The 25,674-nt window shown below is 42.3% G+C and overlaps 2 protein-coding genes across 6 annotated transcripts in view; both read right to left on the bottom strand.

Annotated features, from left to right (window-relative positions):
* srfb (serum response factor b) overlaps positions 1 to 13,170 on the bottom strand; it is a 22,028-nt gene extending 8,858 nt beyond the window's left edge. For 2 of the 4 annotated variants that reach the window (XM_023411750.2, XM_023411751.2), the window contains exons 1-2: positions 12,281 to 13,170; positions 7,952 to 8,218 (exon numbers count right to left, since the gene is read on the bottom strand). In XM_023411750.2, the coding sequence (XP_023267518.1) occupies positions 7,952 to 8,218; positions 12,281 to 12,931 (918 nt within the window). In that variant the 5' untranslated portion in view covers positions 12,932 to 13,170. The remainder of the gene's footprint in view (positions 1 to 7,951; positions 8,219 to 12,280) is intronic. The other 2 variants (XM_023411752.2, XM_023411749.2) reach the window with 1 other exon arrangement.
* Positions 13,171 to 15,685: 2,515 nt separating this feature from the next.
* Positions 15,686 to 25,674, bottom strand: part of ptk7b (protein tyrosine kinase 7b) — a 73,520-nt gene continuing 63,531 nt past the window's right edge. Inside the window, exons 8-20 of one of the 2 annotated variants that reach the window (XM_023411728.2) lie at positions 24,970 to 25,106; positions 24,700 to 24,835; positions 23,951 to 24,070; positions 23,478 to 23,627; positions 23,001 to 23,148; positions 21,734 to 21,861; positions 20,758 to 20,961; positions 19,459 to 19,620; positions 19,047 to 19,279; positions 18,865 to 18,945; positions 18,189 to 18,340; positions 17,859 to 18,037; positions 15,686 to 17,626 (exon numbers count right to left, since the gene is read on the bottom strand). In XM_023411728.2, coding sequence (XP_023267496.1) covers positions 17,466 to 17,626; positions 17,859 to 18,037; positions 18,189 to 18,340; positions 18,865 to 18,945; positions 19,047 to 19,279; positions 19,459 to 19,620; positions 20,758 to 20,961; positions 21,734 to 21,861; positions 23,001 to 23,148; positions 23,478 to 23,627; positions 23,951 to 24,070; positions 24,700 to 24,835; positions 24,970 to 25,106 — 1,991 coding nt within the window. In that variant the 3' untranslated portion in view covers positions 15,686 to 17,465. The remainder of the gene's footprint in view (positions 17,627 to 17,858; positions 18,038 to 18,188; positions 18,341 to 18,864; positions 18,946 to 19,046; positions 19,280 to 19,458; positions 19,621 to 20,757; positions 20,962 to 21,733; positions 21,862 to 23,000; positions 23,149 to 23,477; positions 23,628 to 23,950; positions 24,071 to 24,699; positions 24,836 to 24,969; positions 25,107 to 25,674) is intronic. The other variant, XM_023411729.2, reaches the window with a different exon arrangement.

Below are 25,674 nucleotides of genomic sequence, written 5' to 3' on the forward strand. Positions count from 1 at the left end.
CCCCCCCCCCATCCTGTTTGCTCTCTACCACATACCATCTACTAAAGCCCAAAAATATATTAAAAGAAATACCAGGATCACTGGCCATCACTCGAACTGTACAAATAAAAAAATCGATTGCAAGATGTAAATAATGGAGGCCAGACATAAACTCCACTCTTTGTTGTAATTAAATAGTCATGGATAGTACAACTCAGTCTGTGAAAACATTTTCATAACGTCTTCTGAGGAAATGATGTTTTATGGGAAACGTAGGATCCAGTATTGCTTGATTGGGCTTGACCCACACTAGGGGCTATCAGTCAGGATATCTTGGATATCCGTCCTCCTGGTTTGATTTTGACAATTTCTTTTTATGTCTGTCTCTTCTGAGTCATCCCAGCTTCATAGAAGTGCAAGTTACACTGTCTTTACCATTAACCTGGTACACTATATGTTAGTTGTACATCATGTATTCTCAACTCGCACTCAAAACTCTGGAGTTTGCCAAAGTTACACTTAGTTGGCTGTTTGAGGGCAGCCTTATTTGATTGATATTTGATGTTACAAGTTGAAAACCATAATTTTTGACTCTGATGCTAGACAATATTATTTGGAGAGAAGGTGCAGGGTCAGCATTTAAATCAGGTCCTACAAGGGACATATCTTTGGTGGCTGTGTCCTAGCCGCGGAACTGGGACAAAGTTTGTGTCATGATGCAAATCACTCTTCACAGTGCAACAGTGTAACAGAAATAGTGAGTAAATGATCCAGGTTTAGTGTCTGGAAACAAAACCACGTGTCCCAACAGACAGGCTTACTATGAGAAAGCAAGAGGATGAGTTGTGTTACAACTTCTAAGCTTGAAATTCTGACACTTTCATTATGAATAACAGAAAGGTAGCGTGTGAGCAGGCAAGGCCAACCTCTCTTAGTAAAGCACTATTGGTTTTTATATGTGACTGATTACATGGGTGAGAGTTGGAGGATCCAGCATGGACTCAACTGATAAGGCCGTCCAACCACACACTATCATGCAAACATGGAGGTGGAGCTACTGTACAGACGAGCTCCCAGTCTTCAGCCACATTGCAGTCTACTCGCATCTTGGTATTCAATAAAGTCTTTTAGTATGAGTTTAATTTGATGGGTTGTTTGGTCCACAACCGTCCAAATTCAGTTAATAAAAAACTGTAAAATCCTTTGAGGAGATAGAACTATGCAATGTTTGGAGATTTTTCCTTAATTAATAACCAATAAATGATCAAGGGTGTTGCAGCGAACTCAGAGTCTTCTAGGCATACAGATGGCTAAGCAGGTGTTGTCTTATACAAGCTGCTATGAATCAACAGGGAAACAGTGCCACAGAGTACAGAGCAGTTAGTTAGCTCGTCTGCCGCTCAGACCCAGGCACTGCTGAGGGGTTCTGACGGTCCAAGGTCCTTTACCTCTTTAGTTAAACAGCAGCTGGAAAGTTGGAGGGGGGGGCTACACCGAGGACTCACAGTTGTTCTGCCCTTTCGACCAAAAGGGTAAACTGAATAAATTCACACAACAACAACTTACAATCCATTTACTATACAACTGTCAGCCCTGCTATTCATCACACAGTGACTGCTGACAGTCAGACTGTGACACAGCTGTCACCACGTCTTCATTCTCCGGGGAGACTTTCAGATTTTGAGTTAAAGTGACGGTTGTTTCATTAATGTTCACAAGACAAATGGGGGACTACTCAACTCTACACTGGCGGAGGCGTTACAGATATTACTGTACGTCATGATAACAGGTAAAAAAAAAAAAAAAAAAAATTCTTTAAGATGGTACCAGAAGAAGATGATAGTGCCAATGAAGGCAGAAGAAAACTCCAGCCACATTAGATAACATACATCAAGAAAGCTAACAGCGGCAAGTAGCACATTGTAGCCACAGTGGTAACTGAGAGTGTGTGTCTGTGTGTGGCAGGCTAAGCAGAGTCAGACCTGTGTGAGGTACGGGACAGGGGACAGGATGGGGGTGAGAGTACAGACAGCTGAGAGTACAGACAGCTGGCGGGAAACCTGAGCACCTCTGAGGGGGAATTAACTCCTTGCAGGCCAGCTGAGGCAGCAGGAGGCCACGTGCAAAGACAGCCGCCATCTGATGCTGAGCAGTTCTCACCACTGAACAACTGAGCTCCGGAAACCGACCGAGTCGCGTCATCTTTTTCAATTGTCAAAAAGACAACACAGCTTTCTACAGAGACAAGGTCACTGTGTTCCAGCTTCTCCATGTCACACTGCTCAGTGGAGAAACATATACCTTTATACTCGGAGCACAGTTCTGCCTCAGAAGGTCGAAAACCAGTTTTGAGCATCGAGGTTTTAACCTCTGTGGTGATCTAAGAGCCTACTGCTACAATCTCGGTGACCTACATAGAGAGCTTCCACTGACCTACTGCTTTGTTAGACCATCTCCATGTGTCTCCTGTTCAACTGGCCAGTCCATAAACAGCGCTGGCTTTTAGTTCAGAGTCAAGGCAGTGCATAGTAAACATAGGCCACAATGGTGTAATGCATTCCTTCAGACCAGAAGTGAGAGCAGAGAATCATCTTTGTGATGTAGCCACAGCCTCAGCACTCTCATTTCCTCCTAAAGTCCTGTCCATCTCCTGTTCCCTCTGATACACTCGTACACACTAATACATATTATCTCCATGAGTAAAAATGGAAACCAGCTCCAGTCATTCTGGAACATACGTACAGTATATTACGCAATATACTATATTAAACCTGAATCAATTAGTTGATTAGTCAATTAATGGTTTGCAGGTTATTTTCTCTCTGTTGGCCGGAGTGCTTTAACGATGCCACCCAGGGTTTCAGGAAATTTTGATGAGCATTTGTGACATCTTTTAAAGCTAATAATCTTTTATTTAGCAAATTGCAGCCCTACAGTATATTTATTATTTTATAATATCATATATTACTACTTGTTGGATACTAGGTGAGTTGGGTTGTTGATTCTGCATTATGATAATAAATCAGCTTGAGAGGAAATAGTATCTCACAGATTTATATCAGATTCCCCCTTTTAACCACATGTTTTCAAACCAACCTCCCTCCTGTTCTCCTTGCTTTGAAAAAAGAAAAAAAAAAAAGAGCACGACCTGGGGAAACACTCCACTTGGTATAATGAGATACCAGAGCATAAAAAATTAAGTCACAATTTATAGTCGTGCGAATGGAGGGCTGAGTCGTCTGGAATAAGCAATGAATCCTCCAGACTAGACTACACAGCCTCTGAGAGCACCCTCTATAACATGCTATGTAATACATTTTAGCAGAGAGGGACATTATTTTACTCCAGCAACAGAGAGATCTTAAGTATTATACATACTGTCCTGTCAACATATGAGAAATCCTACTATGAAAAGGATCAGGGAGCAGAATTTAACAATCGCAACCGTGAAAGACACCAGCGATCTCATTTACACACTTTTAAGGTTAGGTTTTGGTAGTGGTGCTACAAAAACTCAAAGGTGACTAAACGTTTTCTCTTTAAGAGTTGTTTCAATATGCTGGTTTCCAAAATTTTGTGCCTTCTGAGGAGTTCTATATATGGTAAAAGAATAAAAGCCTCATTTGCCCTTCTTACATTCACAGACATCATACGAAGGACCTTGTTTTAAAGGAGGAGGAAATGAGAGAATAATTAAAAAGAGAAGGACACAAATGATTCCCTATTCATGGAGGGATTAATCATTCCAAATTGAAGGTGACAACTGGCAGGCCAGTCCAGTGTTGCAGTTTACTGGTGGCTGGCCCTCGTCTAATCTCCCATTTGCTGGCTCCCATCTCCCAGTCTGTCACCCTGCCAGCAACATGGAATTTGCAGCTCCATTTGGGACTGCTAAAAAAGGCAAGGCAGCCCAAGTGGAGGAGGTGCAGCCAATGGCGGCTGACCTGTCCAGTTGCTAGATGTGTATAAGAGACAGCTCTAACACAGCCAACATGCTGTTCTCCCTGCCGACACAGTTAGAATCCCTCAGACACCACCACCTCGCTGCTCAGCGGCAGCCCTGTGATAAGAGCACATATCTGAGTAAATTAACTTTCCAATATCTCAGTGATTCTCTCTGCTCACCTACTTCAGGCCACCACTCTGCCCTTACAACAGCAGTTAGACAGAACAACAGCAGACAGTTGTAAAAAGATAAACACTTTATCTATTTAAGCATAGTCCCCCCAGTTAAGACTGAATTAATTATCAAATCAGTGTTATTTCTCTAGGGAGACCAAATCAAATTCATACACATTCATGGATGTACAATATGTTGAATAGCGAGGCTGTCAAATCTGCCGCAGTATGTCTAAAGAGCCACAACACAGGGAAAAACAAACATGTCAGCTGGTGGTCAAGACAACAGCCTCAGTCTGGAAGTTTTCAGGTCAGTGTTTCTTGCAACATTACAGTGGCAATGGAAATGTCATTTGTGGTAATGAGGGAAGACAGAGAGAGAGAGAGAAAAAGAAAGAGAGAGGGAGAGAGAGGGATGGAGCAAAGGGAGGAAGGGAGCGAGAAAGTGAGAGGAGGGAGGAGGGAGGAGGATCCTGCAATACTTAGAATTTAGTGCTAACATGGATCCTCTGAGCAAAAACAGGAGTTGTGGGATTTGCCATCCCTTTCCAAAAATAATCCCGAAACACATAAAAACATCTGCCCTCTCGGCTCGTCTAATATTAAGAAGCAGCTGTAAACAATCCAAGGATCTGTTGGGGGATGCAGGGAAGGCACAATAGATACAAATCTGCCCAGTTGGTGAAGTGCTGGCCTTTAATTTCTGGTGCACCCTAGTTGCCCCTCAACATACCTCACTCCCCTCTACACCAGACTTTATATTTCCCAAAATGCATTCAAACAGCCCTTAGAGAACAGTCTTGAATGTGTTGCTTTCAGCTGAGAGAGCAGTAGTAATAGAAAAGCTGGGTTTTGCAGACATAAAGTGAGTCACACACGTTAAACTTAATGACTTATCATCTTAACGCTGCTCTCTGATCAGCTAAAGGCGCTCCCAATGGAATAATGATTCCTCCCGGTGTGATTGCTGAACGAATATGCCAAATGATGTTTTGAGAAAGAAGTGCGTGCCTTCCACTATGATCCCGAGAGCTCAATTTTCAGTAGCGGTGTCAGGTCTGACGCAGACTCAAGAATGAGTTCAGCCCATGTAGCCATGCATCACACCAATCAGCAGATGATTAGATGATAATAATGTGACTCACAGGCCTTTTCAAAGTCCCATACTTTAACAAACACTCACACATAGCTATCAGCTATGAAAACAAGTTGTGGTGTGATACGAAGCGTGACTCCGAAACTGCACGGCCCATTTGTCGCCTTAAAATTAATTTAGAAACTAATTGTGGTGAATAGTTCAGGAAAATATAACAACATTTCCAGAGCAGATGCCGTGTTTTCCCACATTGAGGTTCAGAAACGAAGACCAACAACAGCCCAGCTAGTGGTGCATTCCCGCGGACAGGTGTAGGGAAGAGTTTATGTTGAGGGAAAGAAGGAACTGCTGGCCCGTTACTGGACAGCTAATTCATCAATGATGTTATATGCTAGACAATGCTATTATCCTGAAGGACTAACACTAAAACTTAATGATGAAACAGCTTGTGGCAGCAATTAGCCCATTATTCACAATATTAAATATAATGAATATTATTCACAATATTTAAAAGGAACACCTTGACATTTTGGGAAAAAAAGAAGCATCCTCGGCATCGAGTCAAATGAGAAGAGGATCAACTGCAATGTTTAAAGACTAATCAATCAACCAACATCAGGCTATAGCCAGCAACTGGTTAGCTTAGCTTAGCATAAAGACTGGAAACGGGTGGAAACAGCTAGCCTGGCTCCATCCAAAGGTAACAAAATCCATCTACCAGCACCTCTAAAGCTCACTAATTAACACTTTATATCTTGTTTGTGCAATCCATACCAAAATTACATGCTGTGGTGTTTACAGGTGGTCATGTGGCAGACTACTTCTTATCTTCTTTCAAAATGGATGCCTAGTTACATTACCAATAGCTGTTTAAATAGTTTTAATACTTTTCCACTTTAATTTTCTTTTTAATCCTGCAAAAGTAACACCATGTAAGCCCCAGAATTACTACTGTCACTTGATTTTTTGAGTCTACTTTACTTCACGCTCTTGTGCGTCTCCAAAATGTCCTCCACTTCCCCCACCAGCCATCGCAAACTCTGAACTGTTTAGACTAGCTTGGACTGTATGTATGACATACTACTCTCTTGATGAACAGTGTCCAGATGCTGCAGAGGTGCACACGGCGATCACGCAACAGATCTACTGCACGGAGATGATCCCTCAGAATGGAAAACCTCCGTGTCCACCTGCCATGCCCGAGTCATAACAGCATAACTGATTCTGACATGTACAACACAATGAAAATTTCTACTGGTTCCTCTGGTTGAGGAGGGTTCAGGGGGGAGCCATGTTGGACTCCCACACTCCCACTAACTGCAGCGGGGGGCAGAGGTCAGAGTGTAACTAACAGCCACCTAAACAGACATCACATGAAACGGGACGTAAAGTATCGTTCAAATGTTTCCATTCCACCCACTCATATCTACATCCATACCTCCCCCTCCATATCACTAAATGAGTGAGGGGGGGGGGGGAAGAAATCACAGGACTCCAAAGACAGCTGCAGCTTATAAGGAATGTGAGGGGCCTCAGCCAAGAGAACAGGCAGGGAAACCATACCATATATGGCAACAGAGGCAGAATCTAATTTTTATCAATGAGGAGAGCGGGCATGAGAGTGGCTTAACGTGCAAAGGTTGATCTCTCATCCTTGACGGTGTATGGTACGTGTTAGTTAGTGCCTTGCAAAAACGGCACGCAGGCAAACAGGCCTCGAAGTGTCTGTCTTCAAAGGGGCGTCCTTAAGCCGTGTAAAGAATGGGGGGAATCTCAGCTTCCAGCACGTGATTGCACGAAGGTGTGGACGCTGAAGTGTGTCTGCTGATTAATTTATCGTTCCACTTCTAACTCTCAAACACTCAAAGTTTAAGAACACTCGCAGCAACGTAGAGGGGAAATACAAAGACACAACAATGAAGACTGCATAAATTCATCTTTTAAAAACCTCATCATATCCTAAATGAATTTCTGTCATGGTTATTTTCCAATATTCCAATATTCTCAGAAATATAATCTCTGTTTAACTAGCTCAGTGAAGACAGCACCATCCCAAAATCAAAGATAAACACCAAAGTCCTCCATACAGCAGGCTGCATATTTCTCATCCTAATACACCCCAGACCTGCTGTGATTTATCTTTAAGAGAGGGCCTCCTGAATGAGAGGTCAGAAAGGTAAAACGTAGTCAGCTCCCTTTAGCTGAGTAGAATAATACCCCACATCTTATCTGCCTCTCCCCTCAGTCTCGAGCCCTTTGAAGGACCACCGAGGCTTTTTTGGTCTAACTAAAAAAAAAATGACTTGGTGCTCAGAACCAAACCACAAGCCCAACACAGAGGCCTCACATATAACAGCCGAAAGTTCAGAACTGTTTACAGTAGGACAAAGATTTTTTTCTGCAGCTGCTTGTGGGTTTGATTTATTTGCTCTCCTCGTGTGCTTGTCGAGCCTTTTCTGGAGAGATTTCCCAATATATCCATTAGTGACTCTTTATGGTACTTTATCCATTCTTTTTTATTTTCAAAATTTGAACTGCAATTAAAGAGCAGATAGTCAGTGAGTCAGAAAAACTTTAACTCCAGCACCACTGTTGCTGAATGTAAGAGAAATGGGCTGTGGTGACAGGTACAGAAATGAGTGCATGCAATTTTGGAGATTCACAGCTGCAGCCTCACTGTGATCTTACCCAAAAGAGATGGAGTGCATTCTTAACTTTGTCTATAGAAGCAGACCTTTCCACTTTTTGAATTCTCACCTTTGTGTCGCCCATGCTCTCCGACTCCGACACCTGGTAGGTGAGGTCCGTCTCCTCGAAGCCTGTGGCACTCATGCGCTGGTCCGTGGAGGGGTCAGAGCGTGGTGGTGAGTCCGGCGAGTTGAGGCATGTTTGGATCAGGGCTTTGCCCGTTTCACTGGTGATCATTGGCTGGAGTTTGCGGGTGGCAAAAGTGTAAACGTGACCAGTTTCACTGGCCACAAGCAACAGAACCTGGGTTCCCGTCAGGGTGGAGAGTTCATAGGCCTGGGAAAGAGAAAGAAGAAAGTGTGAGTATCTGATGGAATGAATGGTCCTTTCAAACATCATGTATGTATCGTTCACCAAATTAGGGCTTGGATTACCTTCATACACATACACCACCATACACAAAGTAATCTCAACGGAGGAGGGACTGTAAGAGATTCCAAAGATGAACCTCTAGGAAAAAAAATTCTCAAGCCAAGAAAACTTTGAGTTACTTAACGTAATCCCCAGTTCTTTGATAACGGAGTGAGGTGTTTCAAAATACCCCTGTGGTGAACTCTGACGTATAGCACAAATGAAGCTAAAATAACATGAGATAAGGCTCCCAGAATAGAGAGTGTGATATAGCTGAGAGACTGATTGCAGCAGGGGATTGGCTTGCACAGGCAGGGGGAGTGGTAGCACTCCTGACGGCGGAAACGAGGAATCATTCTTAACACCAGAGGTAGCTGGCTGTGAAACGTGAGGCCACCATCACGCTCTGCCTGCCTTGTCATTCATTATACAGCATGCAGACAACAATGAGACTCAACTTCATCTCTCTCTCTCTCTCTCTCTCTTTCTCTCACACACACACACACTCACACACAGCACTCAGAGTGAACTCCTGAGAAGGCCTTTTTATCTAAATGAGTCATCAGTTATGTGGAGGATGCTTCTGGTGCTATGAAGGCACAGTACCATTACCATCACCTTGGTGCACATAGCGCAGCCGGAGCTAGCTGATAGATGTGCAATTGTAAGCTGGAGCGTAATACTCTGTCAGACGGAGCAAAGAGGAGGAGACAAATCACATTCAAATTAAAAGGATTTTATTGAGCCGTTATAAAACTGTGCATTCACCATAGTCTACTGCATCATGCTCACTGTTCTTAAACACTATCTTCCTTATAAGTCCCATCAGTCCAATCCTCTATAAATGGGCATGCTGGCTGAAGCTGACCACATAATTGACTTTTGTGTGTGATAATGTGATGACAGAGAACAGAAAGGCCAATGATGACCAGTGACTGCTATAAATGTTCAATGCTATACTGTGTTTATTACACCTGAACACTTCAAACTTCTATAATGTCGAGCTATTCTATGTGTAATGAAGGATAGTGTTGAAGGAACCTCTGGCTGGTTGTATAATTCACCTTACCCAGTGCTAATACAGCCTTTCAGAGGCAGGTAATGAACTACAGCTCTAGTCACCCTCGTCCACTGTGTCCCTTGATTGGCTGTGCAGCAGCTACAGAGGGGTGTCTAACAACAGAGTCTGATGTTTGGCCTGCGTCCAAGACAGAGAAGGACTAATTTGTCAACTTAAGTGTGCTAGGTGGCGGCACAAACTAGACCTACACAATGCTTTAATAAGTTTCCTTGCTCTGCTGATTTTCTCATAAATATTCATGACTGCAGGGTGTGTGTGTGTGTGTGTGTGTGTGTGTGTGTGTGTTGGGGGGTCAGCTCCAGCTGTAATTGGTTCCTCTGCAACGTGCAAATTTCTCGTCGAGCCTATATATCACCTAAAGAAGGAGCAAAAGACACACTCACAAGCGCTAACATGGATATATACAGTTGTGAAATTCAAAGATGACAAAAAAACAAAACAGAAACAAAACAAGGCTTGTTATCCATGTGGCCTTATTTTTCAAATTTCGTCTTGTTGTTGTTTGTCTGATGTAGCTAGATCATTAGTCCCAAAGTCATGAGTCTAAACAGGCACTAGTTTAAATCCCTCAACAACATCTGTTGGAGTGACCTAAAGCAAGAGTGCAATATAAGGGTGCAAAGTCAGTAACTGTGGCTTGCAGGCACCGGAAGTAGTGCTGAGACAATTAGTCTAGAATGTAATTGGCTGATTGACAGAAATGTATGTATGAAAACAGTTTTGACTGCATTCCTAACTGCAGGCCCTTTTCATTTCAGTCATGTCCAGGGCTGCAACTCATGATCATTTCCATTATAGATTAAATATTAATTTTTGTGATTAATCATTAATCCAAGTCCAAGGTAGAGTCTTCTAATTGCTTATATCTTCTGACCAACTGTTTAAAATAATGCATTCAAAATTATATATATATATATATAAAAAAAAAAAAAAAAGTGACAAATCTTCACATTAAAAAGCTGGAGCCACTGATCATTTGACAAATAATTAACAAAAATGTTTGTTGATTAACTTTTGGTCGATCAATTAACTGACCAATTGTGTCAGCACTAGACTTGTCAAGGTACGCAAGAAAAGCCAATGTGTAAATAATAACATTAGTAATGACTACATTCAATTTGGGTAAACCAGTTTCAGAGTCCTGGTGTTCTGCATGCCATCTCACTCGCATAGGTTTTTGTGAAACCTAAATTGAATGGAACCACTATTAATGTTGTTAGTTACACTTGTGCTTTTCTTGCCATGACAAGTCAACGCGTCTCCCATAAAAAATTGTTTATTGAGCATGGTTACTGCAAGAGTTCAAATGGAAACGTGCCCTTTTCTGGACAAATAATGGAACCAAAAACAGGAACCACCAATATTAATTGAGTAATCCTGTGAAACACTAATAATGCTGTATTGAGAAAGCGTTCACATGATCGAAGGCAGATAGGAGAAGAGAGGGCACAGACTTCACTCACCACATCCTTCAAATGAAACGAGGCTCATCCTTGAAACCGATTTGAAACCAGTCTACTATGAATCTTCCCACTCCACCCACCTGTCAGTTTCTATGATGGCTGACATAGTGTAGGCAACATTTTCAAAATCTCTATCCCCACAGTGTGTCAAATAGTGTTCATGTTGCCAAGAGCCTACATAAAGACACCCCAGTTTCCACGACAACAGTCTGGGATATATAAAATAAATTAATAAATTAATAAATTAAAAAAAAAAAAAAAAAAAAGGAGAGAGAAATACAAAAGAGTACACAGTACAGGCGCTTCAAAGTAACATGAGGACAGATAAACTCTTGCACTACAATAAAGCATGGCTTACAAGTGTTTATTTAAAGTCATAATGAAAGATAGCCATGTCTACAGCAAAACAACTGCTGTGGCTCTGGTCAACAGCTGACCTCATCTCCAAATAATCAACTTTGGATGCCTTGACGCCAAATGCCACATAGCAATACTTTATCATGACAGCGATTGTGTGGTTGAGTTGTGCATTTCCAGTGAAATATGGCTCGGTGCTGAACTTAGTAGACAGTACAAGGGCAGTTATGACTACCATGCAGCAAGTTGTGCCATCTTTAATGACAGCTGCTTGTCTGTCAGACCGGACAAAACTAAAACAAAACTGTATGAGGCTTGTACCACAATGTACACTGCCATAATGCATGCACAGACAGTCCCTGCATTCTCTCTTCTGTTTGAGTGCTCTTTGACTGTCCTCTGATTTGGGTCAGCTGTTGGCACCTACAGGCCCGCTGCTGCTCATTACCACATGGCTGCTGCCTGTAAGCAAAGCCCTGCTTCACAGTGGCAGAGGGAACAGCCTGTGCACTGATGGCTACCGATGGAAACCACCTCCGACGGTTCTAGGCCTGTCAGTCAGTTTACTAAGGTGTTAGGCTATGTGTGTATGAATTAGTCTGCTGGAAATCTGTGTGTGTGTGTGTGTGTGTGTGTGTGTGTGTGTGTGTGTGTGTGTGTGTGTGTGTGTGTGTGTGAGTGAGAGGCCATGTGTGTGCCATAGCTGGGGGTGGGCATGGTCATAAATAGATTTGTCATTTGCTCAAGTTTATTTAAAGCCCGTGGCCTGTCATAAATGCTATGACATCCTCACATCCAGTCAGTTTGTGCCACTATTGTTTGTCTTTTGAGAAAGAAATTGAAATTAGATTTACTGCAGCTCATTAGTTTCTGGTGGTTATTATAATTAACAATACAAATGTTCCAACAGGTGTTCTGATTATACAGGTAATTATGGTGTAATCTACGACACTGTTTTCCATGAAGTAATGAACACAAAGCGCCATAGATTATACTGCAGTATTTGTAGGCCAAGCAACATCTGAGTGACACTCTAATCAAATGTTACGTAGTTGGATGAGATCCAAAGGCAATCATTTGACTCACCTTTTTCATAATACCCGTCTTCCTCTTGCTGAAAGTCGTGTAGCGTCTCAACTTGTTGTCAATAAATTCCATCTTTATCTTTACGCGCCCACGTGTCTTCTTTCCCGGCTTTGCCCCGGCGACCCCTCCGGGCACCATGCCGTAACCTCCAGGAGGTACTCCCACCTCCTGCCCCGTCACCGCAGCTTCCATCTCCCCTCTCTCCCGCTTCACCCCTCTCCTGCTGTCCCCGAGTGAACCCACGGGGTCGTCATCATCTCCCGAGTCCGAGTCATTATCCGAGCCGCTGCAGAGCGGAGCACTCTCTCTGTCCGGGTCGAACCGGGCTCCGTGAGGCAACACAACTCCCGTGTTCAACCCCACCATGTTTCCCTGGACGGCGGTCTGTAGAGGTGTCACCCCTGTCCCGTTCCCCGGTCTCGTACCTCTCGGACCCCCTGGACCATTAGCCCCCAGCATCCCGATGGCGTCTCTTTCCCCCAGTCGCCCGGCAGCACCAGTGCTGTCGCTGACCCCAGCTAAAGCTTGCCCTGCCCTGACCAAAACGGGACGGATCCCGCTACCAACAATCCCCGAACCGTGTCCTGTGGTACCCCTGCCTGAAGCTGACCCGTTTCCAGATGGTGCAGATCCAACCTGGCTCGGTAACATTCTATTTACTGGACCGAGTCTCTAAACACCAGCCAAAGAAGCTGGAGCGCGTTGTGTCGTAAGTGACTGATAAAACACACACACGCCTCGGCCACAAAATGTAAACAAACCAGGCCAGGAGATAGTTTGGAGACTCCAGGAAATAACCGAAACAAACTTTCGAAAGTGATGCTGCCCCCAAAACCTTCAACCCCGGCTCAGCTGGTTCACCCTCCTCCTCTATTTCCAAAACTCTGAGCACTTTCTCAAAAAGGAAAACGCGAAGAACGCCCGCGATGCGGCTCCGCCATGTTGCGTAGTCCGCATTGTGAACCGAAAGTAACGCTACTGTAGGCCTGCTAATATCGATTTATCTATTTTTACTCATTCAGTGTCACAATATCTTTCTTCCTGTGGTTCAGAAATGTATAAAAATGTCTAATTTTAGAACGGTGTTTACGACAGCGGAGTAATATTACAACCGAGGAACTACTTCCCGCCTTATAAAGAGATACAATGTTTCCTTATTTGGTGCTGTCTCTCCTTATTTGGTGAGTCACAGCGTCGCCTATCGATTGGCTGAGGATTATCTGAGTAGCGCTGTCATTGGTCAATAAGACTCACTCATTAGAATAAATACCAAAATGGTTGCGCTACTGACAACGTCACAGTGGACAAGCAGAGGCACCAAAATAACAGAACATCCAACTTTTTATTCCCCACAGGTTGCGCTATGTCATAAACCCATGTTTTCCCAAAGTTTTTATGCCAGAATATCTTTTTATACATCACTGCTGGCTGAAGGTCTTGAGCTGATTCTGTACTGTGTTATAGTTAGTAGATATAGCCTATGTATAGGCAAATCCAGACAGTCAGATGTGGCTACTTAAGGTCAAGGATTATTCTTACAATCAAATGTGAAGGTCTGTTGTGTCTGTTTTTATTTTTTACTTTAACTAATCTCTTTCCCCTGCAAAAAAGTAGAATATACTCACCTATCACACGGTATTTACGTTGAAGGTTAAACCTATATCAGACTTTCTCAAGAATTGCAACAACACTGTTCAAGCAGAGCCTATAATTATTTGTAATGACTGTCTTTGAAAGAAATGTATATGCAAGTTGTATTAAACAAGTAGCTGTGCCACGTACCAATTCTAATCCTGCATAGTTTTTACAGCAGGCCGTTTTCACAGCAGACCTTACAACATAGTAGGAAAAGCACAGGTGTTACTAATAACATTAAAGATGGCTCTGTTCTATTCAAGTGTCCCAGTAGTGTACGTCATTACAGTGAGCGCAGCATACACACCATATTGAAGCAGCTAAATAAAATTCAGCCATTTATCTTATTTACACCTATTCTTTTCCTACTAACTAAATCTTCTGTGAGACTGACATGTGAATTGAGCTATGCGTGTGTCTGGCAACTGATCTGATAGTACTTAATGATGCAATAAACCGCCACCCCACTGGTACTCCAGGCAGGTTAAAACAAATGCCATGTATTGTGGTATTTGAAAGTTTCTCATCCAAGATTTGTTGGAAAGATGCGAGGAGGATATTTATTGAAATATAAAGGCTTTTACAGGAGCTCACTAAAGTGTATATGCACCTGGAAGAGGTTATTATGGTATCCCAATACTGACTGAGTTGACGTTTCTGAGACTTAACCTCGGTTTTTCATAAAACTATGCACATGACAACACACATCGAATGACTGCTGTCATTATAGGTTTTGAGGCTATGAAAATCAGTTTTCTCATTGTCTGTATCAATGTGTGAAGTTGAGCCTCTTCATCCATCACTATAAAGCTGCAGCACACCAACCAGGTGCAGCATAGGCTACAATACAGGGGAAATTCTTATCAAAATTTAGAGGAGGAGACCCATGATGCCTCATAATCAATGATGACCTGCTGAAGTTGCCTGTGGACAGATAAAAGCTGACATTTTAAATAATGACATTTATCAGATGAAAGTAGAACACTGTCACTGACACAAGACAGCATGGATTCATAATGGAAGTATCTTTTGCAGCTATAAAAGGCTATGTTATCCTATTAAACTCTAAACATAATTATGTGAAGAAAAAAAAAATTGGCAAGCTTTTGGGGTCAGGTTTTAAAGACCTACAGAAGTACCACCCCACCCTCTAGTGGTTAATCTGAAAACTCTTTGGATTTCCTACTACAAAGAAGGGCTATGACTTTAGGTGCTCTTACAAATAACAGCCCACATCAGCTATAAACTGCATAGTTTTTATTACTTGTGACCCTATTAAAAGGGAGGTTCTCAGATTAATGGTGTACTTACACTCAGCTGTTGTTACACACAATATGAAAATCTTGTTTCAACTTGTATGGAGGTAGGTGAACATTTTGTCACCTTTGTTATTTTTACTGAACACAGTATTGCGAGGTAATGTAGTTTCAAGCAGAAGCAATGATGGAAACACTTCAGTTGGCTAAGAAGTAGTAACATTTTTAAAACGAATGAAGCAAACAAACACATTTCCGTTATCCTTTTCACAATATTTTGGTTTTATGCGTTTCAAAATGTTTGCAACTGCATTAGCACATAAACTTGGGCTAAAGGGAGTGTTCAGTGCGATTCATCTCAAGCAAGCTTAAATTATTTGAAAGTTCAGTTGGTTTCCATACCGAACTTACCAGGGTAGAAGAAAAAAAACACCAAAAAAACACCAAAAAACTGTCACGGATGTGGTTCTTGAAGCTGCATTGCCAACTGCATTAGGAATGACAACACAATGGGTAAAAACACTGTGAACCTTTATTGACAGCAGCATGTATACTTTTGTATATATCTGTGATTACTGTGAACATTTGCTGAAGCAGATAAAAAAAGAGGTCTAGGTGTGAGTGCCTAGCATTCATAAAAACAAAACATTACACTAAAAACAACGTATAAAAACAAGTTCATAAACAAAGGCCATTGCATTTGATTAGATAATGTAAAAAAAGAGGGAAATAGTTAAGATAATCCTTCATTTACCAGGCACTTAAATGAGTTCTGGTGACCAGCAGTCACTCTTTTGACCTCCTTTGTACTTTGTGTTAGCATATTCAGCTGGTTACCAGACTGAACGCACACGGAGATGGACCATGAGAATGAATACATAGCATCAGAGAAGTACCTTTCTATTATAAACATAGTTAAAAAAAAAAAAAAAAGACAGGACCTTCATCATAAATAAACAGGCGCCTGCATGTCCTTCTACACAACATGATAGAGATAAAGAGGGATATTCTTTTAAGTGAAGTTAGTGCATGGCTTCTACATTATGTACACATTGCCTGGTGTGATGGTCCACTTTGCAGCATTGCACAAAACAACTGGACCGAGAGGGAAATTGTGATTGGACCTCTGAAGAAATTATGTTGCGGATTAAACAGTGATAGGCTGTATCCCTGCAACTGAGACACCATGACATTAATGTGGTATAATGGGTATTCTTACCCAAAGGTAGTGACCAATAAGCACCTTAAAGTTAATACAAAAACAGAACACACTCATAAAAAAAAAAACAAAAAAACATACAAAGCCCACACTAGCACAATCTCATCCATTCATTATATTCCTTGGCTATAAACTTGATCTTTTTTTTTGTTCCTGAATTGTTATCATAACATGGATGACTTTTTCCACAAGTTTCCTCACGACAACAAACCTTCATACAAACCCCATTCCTCTTCCACTTTGAACGTACATTGTAGCATGGGAACAGTTCAGTGGCGCGCACACACACTCACACACACACACACACACCGAAGGATGGTGGTGGGTCCCTGGTTGTCAGAGTAGCTGTGTGTCTCCTCCAGGATTAGGGTGGCAGACTCAGGATGCAGCTGACTGGATTTTAAGTTCAAGCAGACCAGCTGAAACAATCTCACTCAACACACTCCTAAGTGGAATATGATAGAATATTAAAGAAGCATCGACGCTCCACTGAAGTCACATTATATCCCACTTTCCCTTCAAGATTCTTTCTAATTAATGAGAAAACACTGAGGACTTATCAGAGCGGTGAACCTAAATTTCAAGGGGTTTTCCTAAAGTTCTGTCCAATAACTTTTATTTGATCAGAGCCAGTGAAAGCAATGTAACTAAAATCTCTACAAAGCAGTTGGAAGTTTAGGCGAGTGCGTGTGTGTGTGGAGGGGTAGAGGCACTGAGGTTGTGAGGCTCCGTGAAACAGTGTCTCTGGGACAGAGCGGCTGCAGACAGGCAGGCAGGGTCACAGTGGAACCACAGACAGGGACAGGAGGGGAGGGTCATCCATGCTGCGGTTAAGGCAAAGGTAAACTCCTGGCACTGCTCACGAGAAGCCATCCACACATATGCGAGTGTGTTTCCACTGATATAGCAAAGAAGTCTTATCCACACAGCCATGTTTTGAAATGCATATAAAAAAAGTGTTTTCTCCTCAACCTTCTTCCCTGAAATGTGTGAGACTAACATCCAGCATTCCTGTCTTTCTTTTGGGGAAGAGATGTTGGTAAAAGTTCCCCTCTCATGTGCGGTTATGGTTGTCTCAGACTTTGCTGTCAGAGGGTAGCTCTCCCAGGGCGTGGACGATATCTGTGAAGGAAGGGCGCTCTTTGAGACTTAGCGCCCAGCAGCGCACCATTAGCTTGTAGATTTTGGAAGGACATCCGTCTGGGATGGGAAGCTTGAGCTTCCCTGCCTGCAGACCTAGAGGAGTGGAGGATAAGCACAGAGAAGGCGGTTAAACCAAATCAGAAACAAGGAGACGAGGATGTTGACTGAAAAAATCCTTGTTTGGAGACACAAATGTGTCACCTCTCTATTTTACATTAACTGACAATTCAAACAAGTGATTCACCAATAGCGATGTTTTCTCAGGAAAGAGCTTCTCATGTTGTTTGTTGTCTGCTGAATCAGAACCTGGACTAAAAATACTGACCTTCCAGAACCTCGTCATCACTGAGTTTGGTATGTGGCATTTCCCCATGACTGAACACTTCCCACATCAGCACTCCAAAGGCCCACACATCAGACTTGGTGGAGAAGTCGTCCTCAAACACAGACTCTGCTGGGAGCCAGCGCAGTGGGATCCATGCCTGTCTGTAGTGGTAGTACTCACTACATACAAGCACACAAGAGAAATGACAAGGAGATGGAAACAAGATGATTAGCCAGATGAAAGGCGAAGAGATGTCCCAGAATTCACTTATTCATTCTACTGTAATTGATGTTTTGAGCGTGGGATTATTATTATTATTTTCTGACAGACCTGTTGTAGACGTCCTTGCTGAGGCTGAGCGATGACACTTTCACGCGCCTCTGACTGTTGATCAGACAGTTTCGAGCGGCTAAGTCTTTGTGAACGAAACGATGATTGGACAGATGCTCCATCCCATGAGCCACCTGGGCACAGATGGAAACCTGAAGAGGAAACAGCAGAACATAGAACAAAGGAACTGTTATGGTAATGTGACTTTGAAAATAAGTTTAAAATGGCAGCAGAAATTAGTTAGCTCTTATTTGAAAAAAACTCCTCTTGTTGCCGGGCAACCTGACAGTGACAACAAGACTCCAAGAAATAGTCATAACCCCACTAAAACCACTACTTCTCATTTTTCTTTCTACAAAGAAGGTATTCTGTGTTAATTCGTGAGCTTTGAAGGTGCTGCTAGGTGGATTTTTTTTTACCTTTTATTTACCTTTGAAGGGTTCTAGCTTTCTGCTTAAAATACAGACAGACTGGTACTGATCTTCTCACCAAAAGTATTTTCTAAAATGCCTAAATATTGCTTTAAGGGAACATGAGCTCACAAGGAATGGGAACAGCACAACTCGTATTATAATATATGCCTAAACTGATTAATTTATATGTTGTATTATTTGCACGGCAGAAGGTGAGCAGTATGCTATGGGTTGTCAATCATGGTGCGACACTCAACACTTACTTTGGTCTTGGTGCTGATAGGCTGAGATTTGACCTTGTCATCTTTGCTTTTGGAAATTCTCAGGAACTGCTTAAGGTCTCCCTGGGATGATGAAAGCAAAAACAGAATGCGTTACATCAGGCAAAAAAATAAAACAAAACATCATGATACATGTGTGCCAGGTTCTGCTGCTGTGTAATTACCAGGTCATAGTACTCTAAGATCATGTAGTGGGGTTCTGCCTCCCTGCAGAGGCCCAGCAGGCGGACGACGTTGGGGTGGCTGAGCTTGGCAAACATTTCAGCTTCACGGCGGAAGTCGAGCTGGAGCTGTTCATCTCTGGTCTGGAGGCTCTTCACCAGCACCACCGTCTCCTCCTCGCTCTCCTCGATACCCTTAGCCTTGGATAGCAACACCTCGCCAAACTCCCCTTTACCTGTGTAAACATTCACCCACCACAAAGCACATGTCAGAGCAGATGCTCAGCAATCAATGTCACACATCTTGTTTTTATATGGTGAATAGCCCGGACGCACTATTACATTGCAGCTTTAAGGTCAGGCCATTTCATTCTCAGTTAATATTTGCAAAACAGAATTGTTTCAACAAGTCTACCTAAAGTAGTGATGGTTTGTAGGTTTGCTCGTGGAAAGTGGAGCTTATCGTTGTTGATGTGGCTGTGGCGTTTCTCCGTTGTTGCAATGGTACCCATGTTGGTGAGGGCCACCTCTTCCTGGATCTCAGTGGTGGTGTGGCCATTCTGTTGAATAGCCCCGCCTGATGAACGCAACACACACACCCCAGGGTCAAAGGCCATACACAGTGCAAATCTCAATGGATATTGATCTAAGGTGAGTGTTAAAGAAGCTCGAGCACAGACGATGTTTAGAAATTACATTGAGTACACATTGAGACAGTGTGGGATGTTGAAAAAACAAAAAGACAAAATGGTGTCTGCACATATGCCACTATTGCTCTGTCCCAGTTCCATACTGCATACAAACTCTGTACAGTATGTGCTTTTTATTAACAAGGAGGTTATATTTCCACCCACATTTGTTTGTAAGCAACACTATGTAAAAGTACTGAACTGATTTGCGCAAACCTGGTGAGGGATGGGTCTTCGGCCAGGGAAGAACCACTTAAAATTTGGTGCTGATGTGGTTAAAAAGGTGGACCCAGAATTTGTTTTATCACTTTCTTTAACACACGGTGAGATTTTTCAACATTTTTGTCATGTCTAAGGAAATAATGTTTGGATCCTGATGCAAAAAAATCAGACATATTTATGAGTTTGTACAATCTGAAGCAGATCCAGATGATCATCTGGATCTGGTGGAAGAAAATGCTTGGTCTTGGCAGAAGTATGTGCTCTACTGAGTGTCATTCTAGTTCATCTTCAAAATATACAGTTTGTAGTTACACTGTCAAATGTAAATCAAACTGCGACTTTGGACTACCAGTTCAAACTTCATAAAGAGAAAGCAAATGTTTTTCCAAAATAAAGAAGTTGGAAAAGTACTTTGTTGTGTTGTGTAATGTTCCAAGAACTTTTCCACCATCATCCATAAACAGTTTTAATGTTTTGAAGCTGTGAGCAGCTTCTCCATAACGCACTCAAAAATGTCAGAAAAAAGTATTTTGTATGTATATCATATATGTTTTGAATATACTGAATTCTGCTCAGAGACGGTGTGTAGGTTGGAACAGAGACACAGCTGATGTCTCATCAAACTAACATTTTATATGTTAAATGCAACACCCAGGATTAACACTAGATGGCAGCAAATATCCTAAACTTCTCAACAATGCTTCAAAACACATGAAGTTGTGGGAATATCAACTACTAACTTAACCTTCCCTAACTGTCTACCCACAAATTCCTTCACTTTCTCCTCCATCTCTCAGTCATACCATTGAGACACTCCATCTCTGGCTCCTCTCCGTCCTGGCCTTTCTGCAGTCGTTTGGCGTTGCGTCTCTTTTTGCAGTAGAACATGAGACCCAGCACCACAATGATATAAGCCACAGCCGCTCCCACCGACAGGCCGATGGTTTGGATCATCTTGTAAGGAGCCCTGTCCTCATCCTCTTCACTGCCATGAACTGGTTTGTCTGCTGGACACAGGCACTAGTTATGCACTGAAAAAGTACTTGACGTGTTGTCAACACATCACAACCTTTAATCAACATAACATATTCTGTTACATCATTAAACACAACATTTTGTTGTTTTAGAAGTATTTAGCATTTAAGCTAATTTTTTTTCCAAAAACAGGCGCTTTGAAATAAAAGCTGCAAGAGTGAAAAAGTAGATGCAAATATGCAGATCATATTCTTTGAATAAGACATGGTTTTCCATGTTACAGATCCATGAGAGTAATGATTTGAAAAGTTTAACCTTGTCCCTTCCTTTTTAAGCTTATAAAGCCTATAAAAAGGAAATTTTCCTGAGTTCGCACAGTGCTGTGCTGTCACGCTAACCCTGACAAGCCTTGAGAAACAACTAAATTCAATTGTCTCCTACTTTGAACTAATCTGGAATTCTGTCCTGCTACTAAATTTGTTGATATGGGACACCAGTACAAGTGTGTGACTGTAATTTTCAGCTTCAGTCAGCACATAAAGAGCCGCAGTGTATGAAGCGTTATTAGATCTAACGTCTGCCCATTCCTATCACCTCAGTGACAGCCGTGGCGTCAGAGATGTGGCCATGGTTATTAACCTGTCAAGATGGATGACATGCAGAGGGTGAAGGTTTAATTAATACTTTCATCCTAAACTTGTGATTGTGGCTTATGCCTCATGTGTGCTCCTTTGTTCCTGATAAAGGAAACTTGTGTAAATATGTTTTTGTGTGTGTGTGTGTGTGTGTGTGTGATAAACTTACCCACTACATACAACTGAGCCACACGGTCTTTGATGCTGCAGCTGTTTCCGGCCACACAGGTATATCTGCCTGTGTCATCTGTAGTCACATCTGTAATCACCAAGGAGCCATTGGGCATCTTCTGGAACCTGGAAGACAGAAAGGTCAGCAAAGATGAAGGTGGAGATCTGGATGTCAATTCACAGCAAACAAGATGGGAAGAGTAGAAGGAGGCCAGGAACATTCTGAAATTCACAGTTTAGCTGCACAAACTTCCCATACATCACTTCTTTCAGTCGATGAACGCAAGCTATTCATGAGCAGATGGCCGTTTGTGAGATTTGACTATTAGCATAATCAACACCCCGAAAATTGTTATATAAGGACGCCTGTTGCACTCTGTTTGTGGGCAGGTTTCATTCACAAAAATTTTAAGATTAGAGAGGCACAGATTCAGCTGTGTCAATAGTGATATTAGAGGATTCTTAACAGATTAGAAAACATTATTAGTACAGCTGTCAACTGAGCAGCGCTGCACTGTGGCAGAAAGAGAAGAGAATGGTTTGACATGAAGTTAGAGCCTGAAAAACATCAGCAAAGCCAACTTAGACAGGAGGCAGTCGAGTGGATATGTGACAGTCACAGAGATGGACAACAGAATATTACACTGCTCATGTAGGTGATGTTACACTGTCAGGTGTTATAATGACAGATGTTCACATGGACAGTGACCAGCCTAAAAACCCTGAGGCAGCTGTTGGAATGAGACAACTTATCTGACGACTGAAATGTACAAGCTGCCGTGCCAAAATATGCCAATACATATAAAAAACAAACAAAACTTTCAGTAAATTGCCAAGCCAATGACATGGTAATTCAAATATTATTATTAGTCTTTATTTTGGTTGACTTTGGAAACACATTTAAACTCCAATTAATTCACATTAAGGCATTAAACCTGTGAAGATGTTTTTATGTCCCTGTGGAGGGAGGCAGGCATCTGTTCGTGACTTGTGCAACTGGTCTCAACCAATTTTGTTCACACTTGAGAGAAAGCATTACTGGTTCTCTTAAATCCCTCTTTCATGCCACTTAAGAGCAAATCTGTTTGCACGAGACGTTCTTGCATAAGGCCCATTGTACTCAGGTGTGTAATACTATATTAGCACAAGCTAAATCTACAATGAATGCACAGCAATGAAACTGCATCAATTCTCTTTGGAACCTGTAATTACAAACTGTAATCCTAATACACAACGTCTGAGCTGCACAGAAGTGTCTCATGTACCTCCAGTTCTTGCTGATGTCCAGCGTCTTGTCTTTAACCATCCAGTGGATGTGAGGCTCGGGGTCGCCGGTGGCCTGACAGTGCAGGACGGCTTGGTGACCCTGGTACACTGTTGTATTCTCTGGCTCCACCTTAAAGCGAATGTACACTATTTGTGCACAAGAACAAACACATGGAGACACAAACAAGCTCATTAATACAAAACAACTGGGCCATAACATCTCATTTACAGACTGTGGTGACTGTGGTTAACATCCTCTCAGTTACACTCTACAGCCCAAAAGCAATTCATTACTGGGGTATAAAAAGACCGCCAAGCACACAATAAATGCTGCTGCATTTGCCACTTGATGATAATGATCAATGACTGTCTCCTCATAAAACCACCCACAGAAGTACTGAGACCACAAGCACTTCTGATGTGGCACCGATCATTTATATGGTAGCGTGACCCTGACCCCTGAGTGAGCTGCTTACCGGCCACAGTGAGGGTCACCATGGCTCTGATCTCCCCCTGGAGGCTGTTGGAAGCGATGCAGGTATAGTTGCCGGCGTCGCTCCGTGTGACTTTGGTGAAGTGCAGCTGGCCGTTCCTCTGCTCCACGTGAGGCGGCAGCTCTCCTCCATCTACAGGGGGAGACAGAGAGACACACAGGGACGAGGGGGGTTAGCAGGGCTGTGTCTGTCTCTGCATGTCGAAGTCAAGTTAAATCGACTCCATCATGGCTAACGCAGATGAAGGGAGAAATGATCCATGATGATGAATCTTCCTCACATCCTGTACAGTGCAGATTTTGTACAGGTCTCCACATATTCCTTTGGAAACAGCATTAGTCACAAAGGAATGAAGTGTATTGCTGCTTTTCGGATGAGATATTTCCTTCAGAAACAGTCAATCCTTATCTTAGTTAAGATAGTGTGAGCTATGGTTAAGCCAGCGACGTGCACACCTGCTTTGGTCCAGCGGATGGTGGGGATCTCTCTGCCTTTAGCAGAGCACTGGATGGTGATCTCATTATCCAGCTCCAGGCACTGAGAAGGCTGGGGGGTCGGAGTGAACTTCAGCTTCTCTGAAACACAAGTCAAAACAATACACGCACATTACATATGTGGTAAACACAAAAGCGGGGAGCAGTGCATGTCAAAGCCTCTTTTGTGCAACTCACACTGCAGATGAAATGACACTAAGCTGATGCAAATCATGTTCAGACACATTCAGGGAAATGTGGCTACAGGCACACAGATCTGATGAGTATAACAAGTGAGGTCTATCTGAGGCTGAGATCACATTAACAGGGATTGGCCAGACAAAACACTGACATGCCAGGCCATCTATCACAGTAACTCTGTAGCAGCAGATAGGAATTTATCATGGAGGTAATGTGTTAAAATGGAGGCTGGAATAAAGCTGCCGGGCATGAGTCATATTTTACACCTCCGTGGGTGTCCTGCAGGACGCCCAGAGACACAACATGGACACACTCTTCCTATTTTAGGAAACCCGCACACTCATGCACACACACACGCCTACGGGCAAGACCACATTTGTTTTATATTTTCTCTCAGTGCTGTATGACTCATTATACCCTGAATAAGATTTCACTCATTACAAATTATCATTCAGTCAGTCTGGGGAATAACTTGAAATGTATAATCTACTGTAGATATTGATCAACCGAGTGATTCCCCCACAGCTTACCAAGCACAATAACTCTCGCTTGCCCAGACAGTCGGCCGCCGACAGTCTTGGTTTCGCAGCCGTACATCTGTCCATCATAAACTTCTACATTATTGATCCTGAGGGTGCCATTAGGAAACAACTTAAAACGAGAGTCCTGGGGGGGAGGAAAAAAGGGTGTTTTTTTAATTTTAAGTCAAATTCTGTTATATCACAAAATAATCTAAATCAATTGAGTTTTCCTGTCAGAAAAAAGACACACTGTGTGTGTTTGTGTGTGTGCTAACTCACCTCAGGTGTGATCATGATGTTGTTGCGGAGCCAGGTGACCTCAGGTTCAGGGTTTGCTTGAGCGTGACAGTGAAGGAAACCTGGTTTACCTTCCTCTAAGTAGCTGTCAAGAGGTCTTGTCACCCACACAGGGGCAGCTGTGGAGACACACACACACACAGAATACATTAACCAATCATGACATTTTACATTAACACATTCAGTATAAACAGCTGTTCTTCAGCTGCGTGGCACACCCTTGAAGGGATATGCAAAGTGTTAATGATAATGATAATCTTTGGCCTATTGGACAAAGACATCATAAATAAACCCTGTGGTAGATGTTCCCAGTGTTCCTACCTTGATCCTGAACATGAGTTATTATTTTATTAAGGAGTGATTCAATGAGCTATAAATTACCCAATCTTCTGTTACTTGTGTATTTTTTCAGCTGTAGTTCTACTGATTTGCCCTATTTCTAAAACTAAATCATGACATTTAAATTATGTAATGCTAAATTCCTATATTATGATAATAAAATAATGAATTGATTTATAGCGACAACTGACCACTAGCTGTTCTTCAAATCATTTAATCTGATTTTTCTCTCTCTGTCTTAAGTGGTTTAGCATTCTACTTCAATAAAGTTACGAAACTCATAACAGACAAATTTTAAAAATATAATATGGGTAAAGCTCCAAAAACACTGGTTCCTACATTTCCCAT

Source organism: Seriola lalandi, unplaced genomic scaffold (genome assembly GCF_002814215.2).
Source record: "Seriola lalandi dorsalis isolate HSWRI2012SDOR001 ecotype SW California unplaced genomic scaffold, Sedor1 jcf7180002054470, whole genome shotgun sequence".
Classification (NCBI taxonomy): domain Eukaryota; kingdom Metazoa; phylum Chordata; class Actinopteri; order Carangiformes; family Carangidae; genus Seriola; species Seriola lalandi.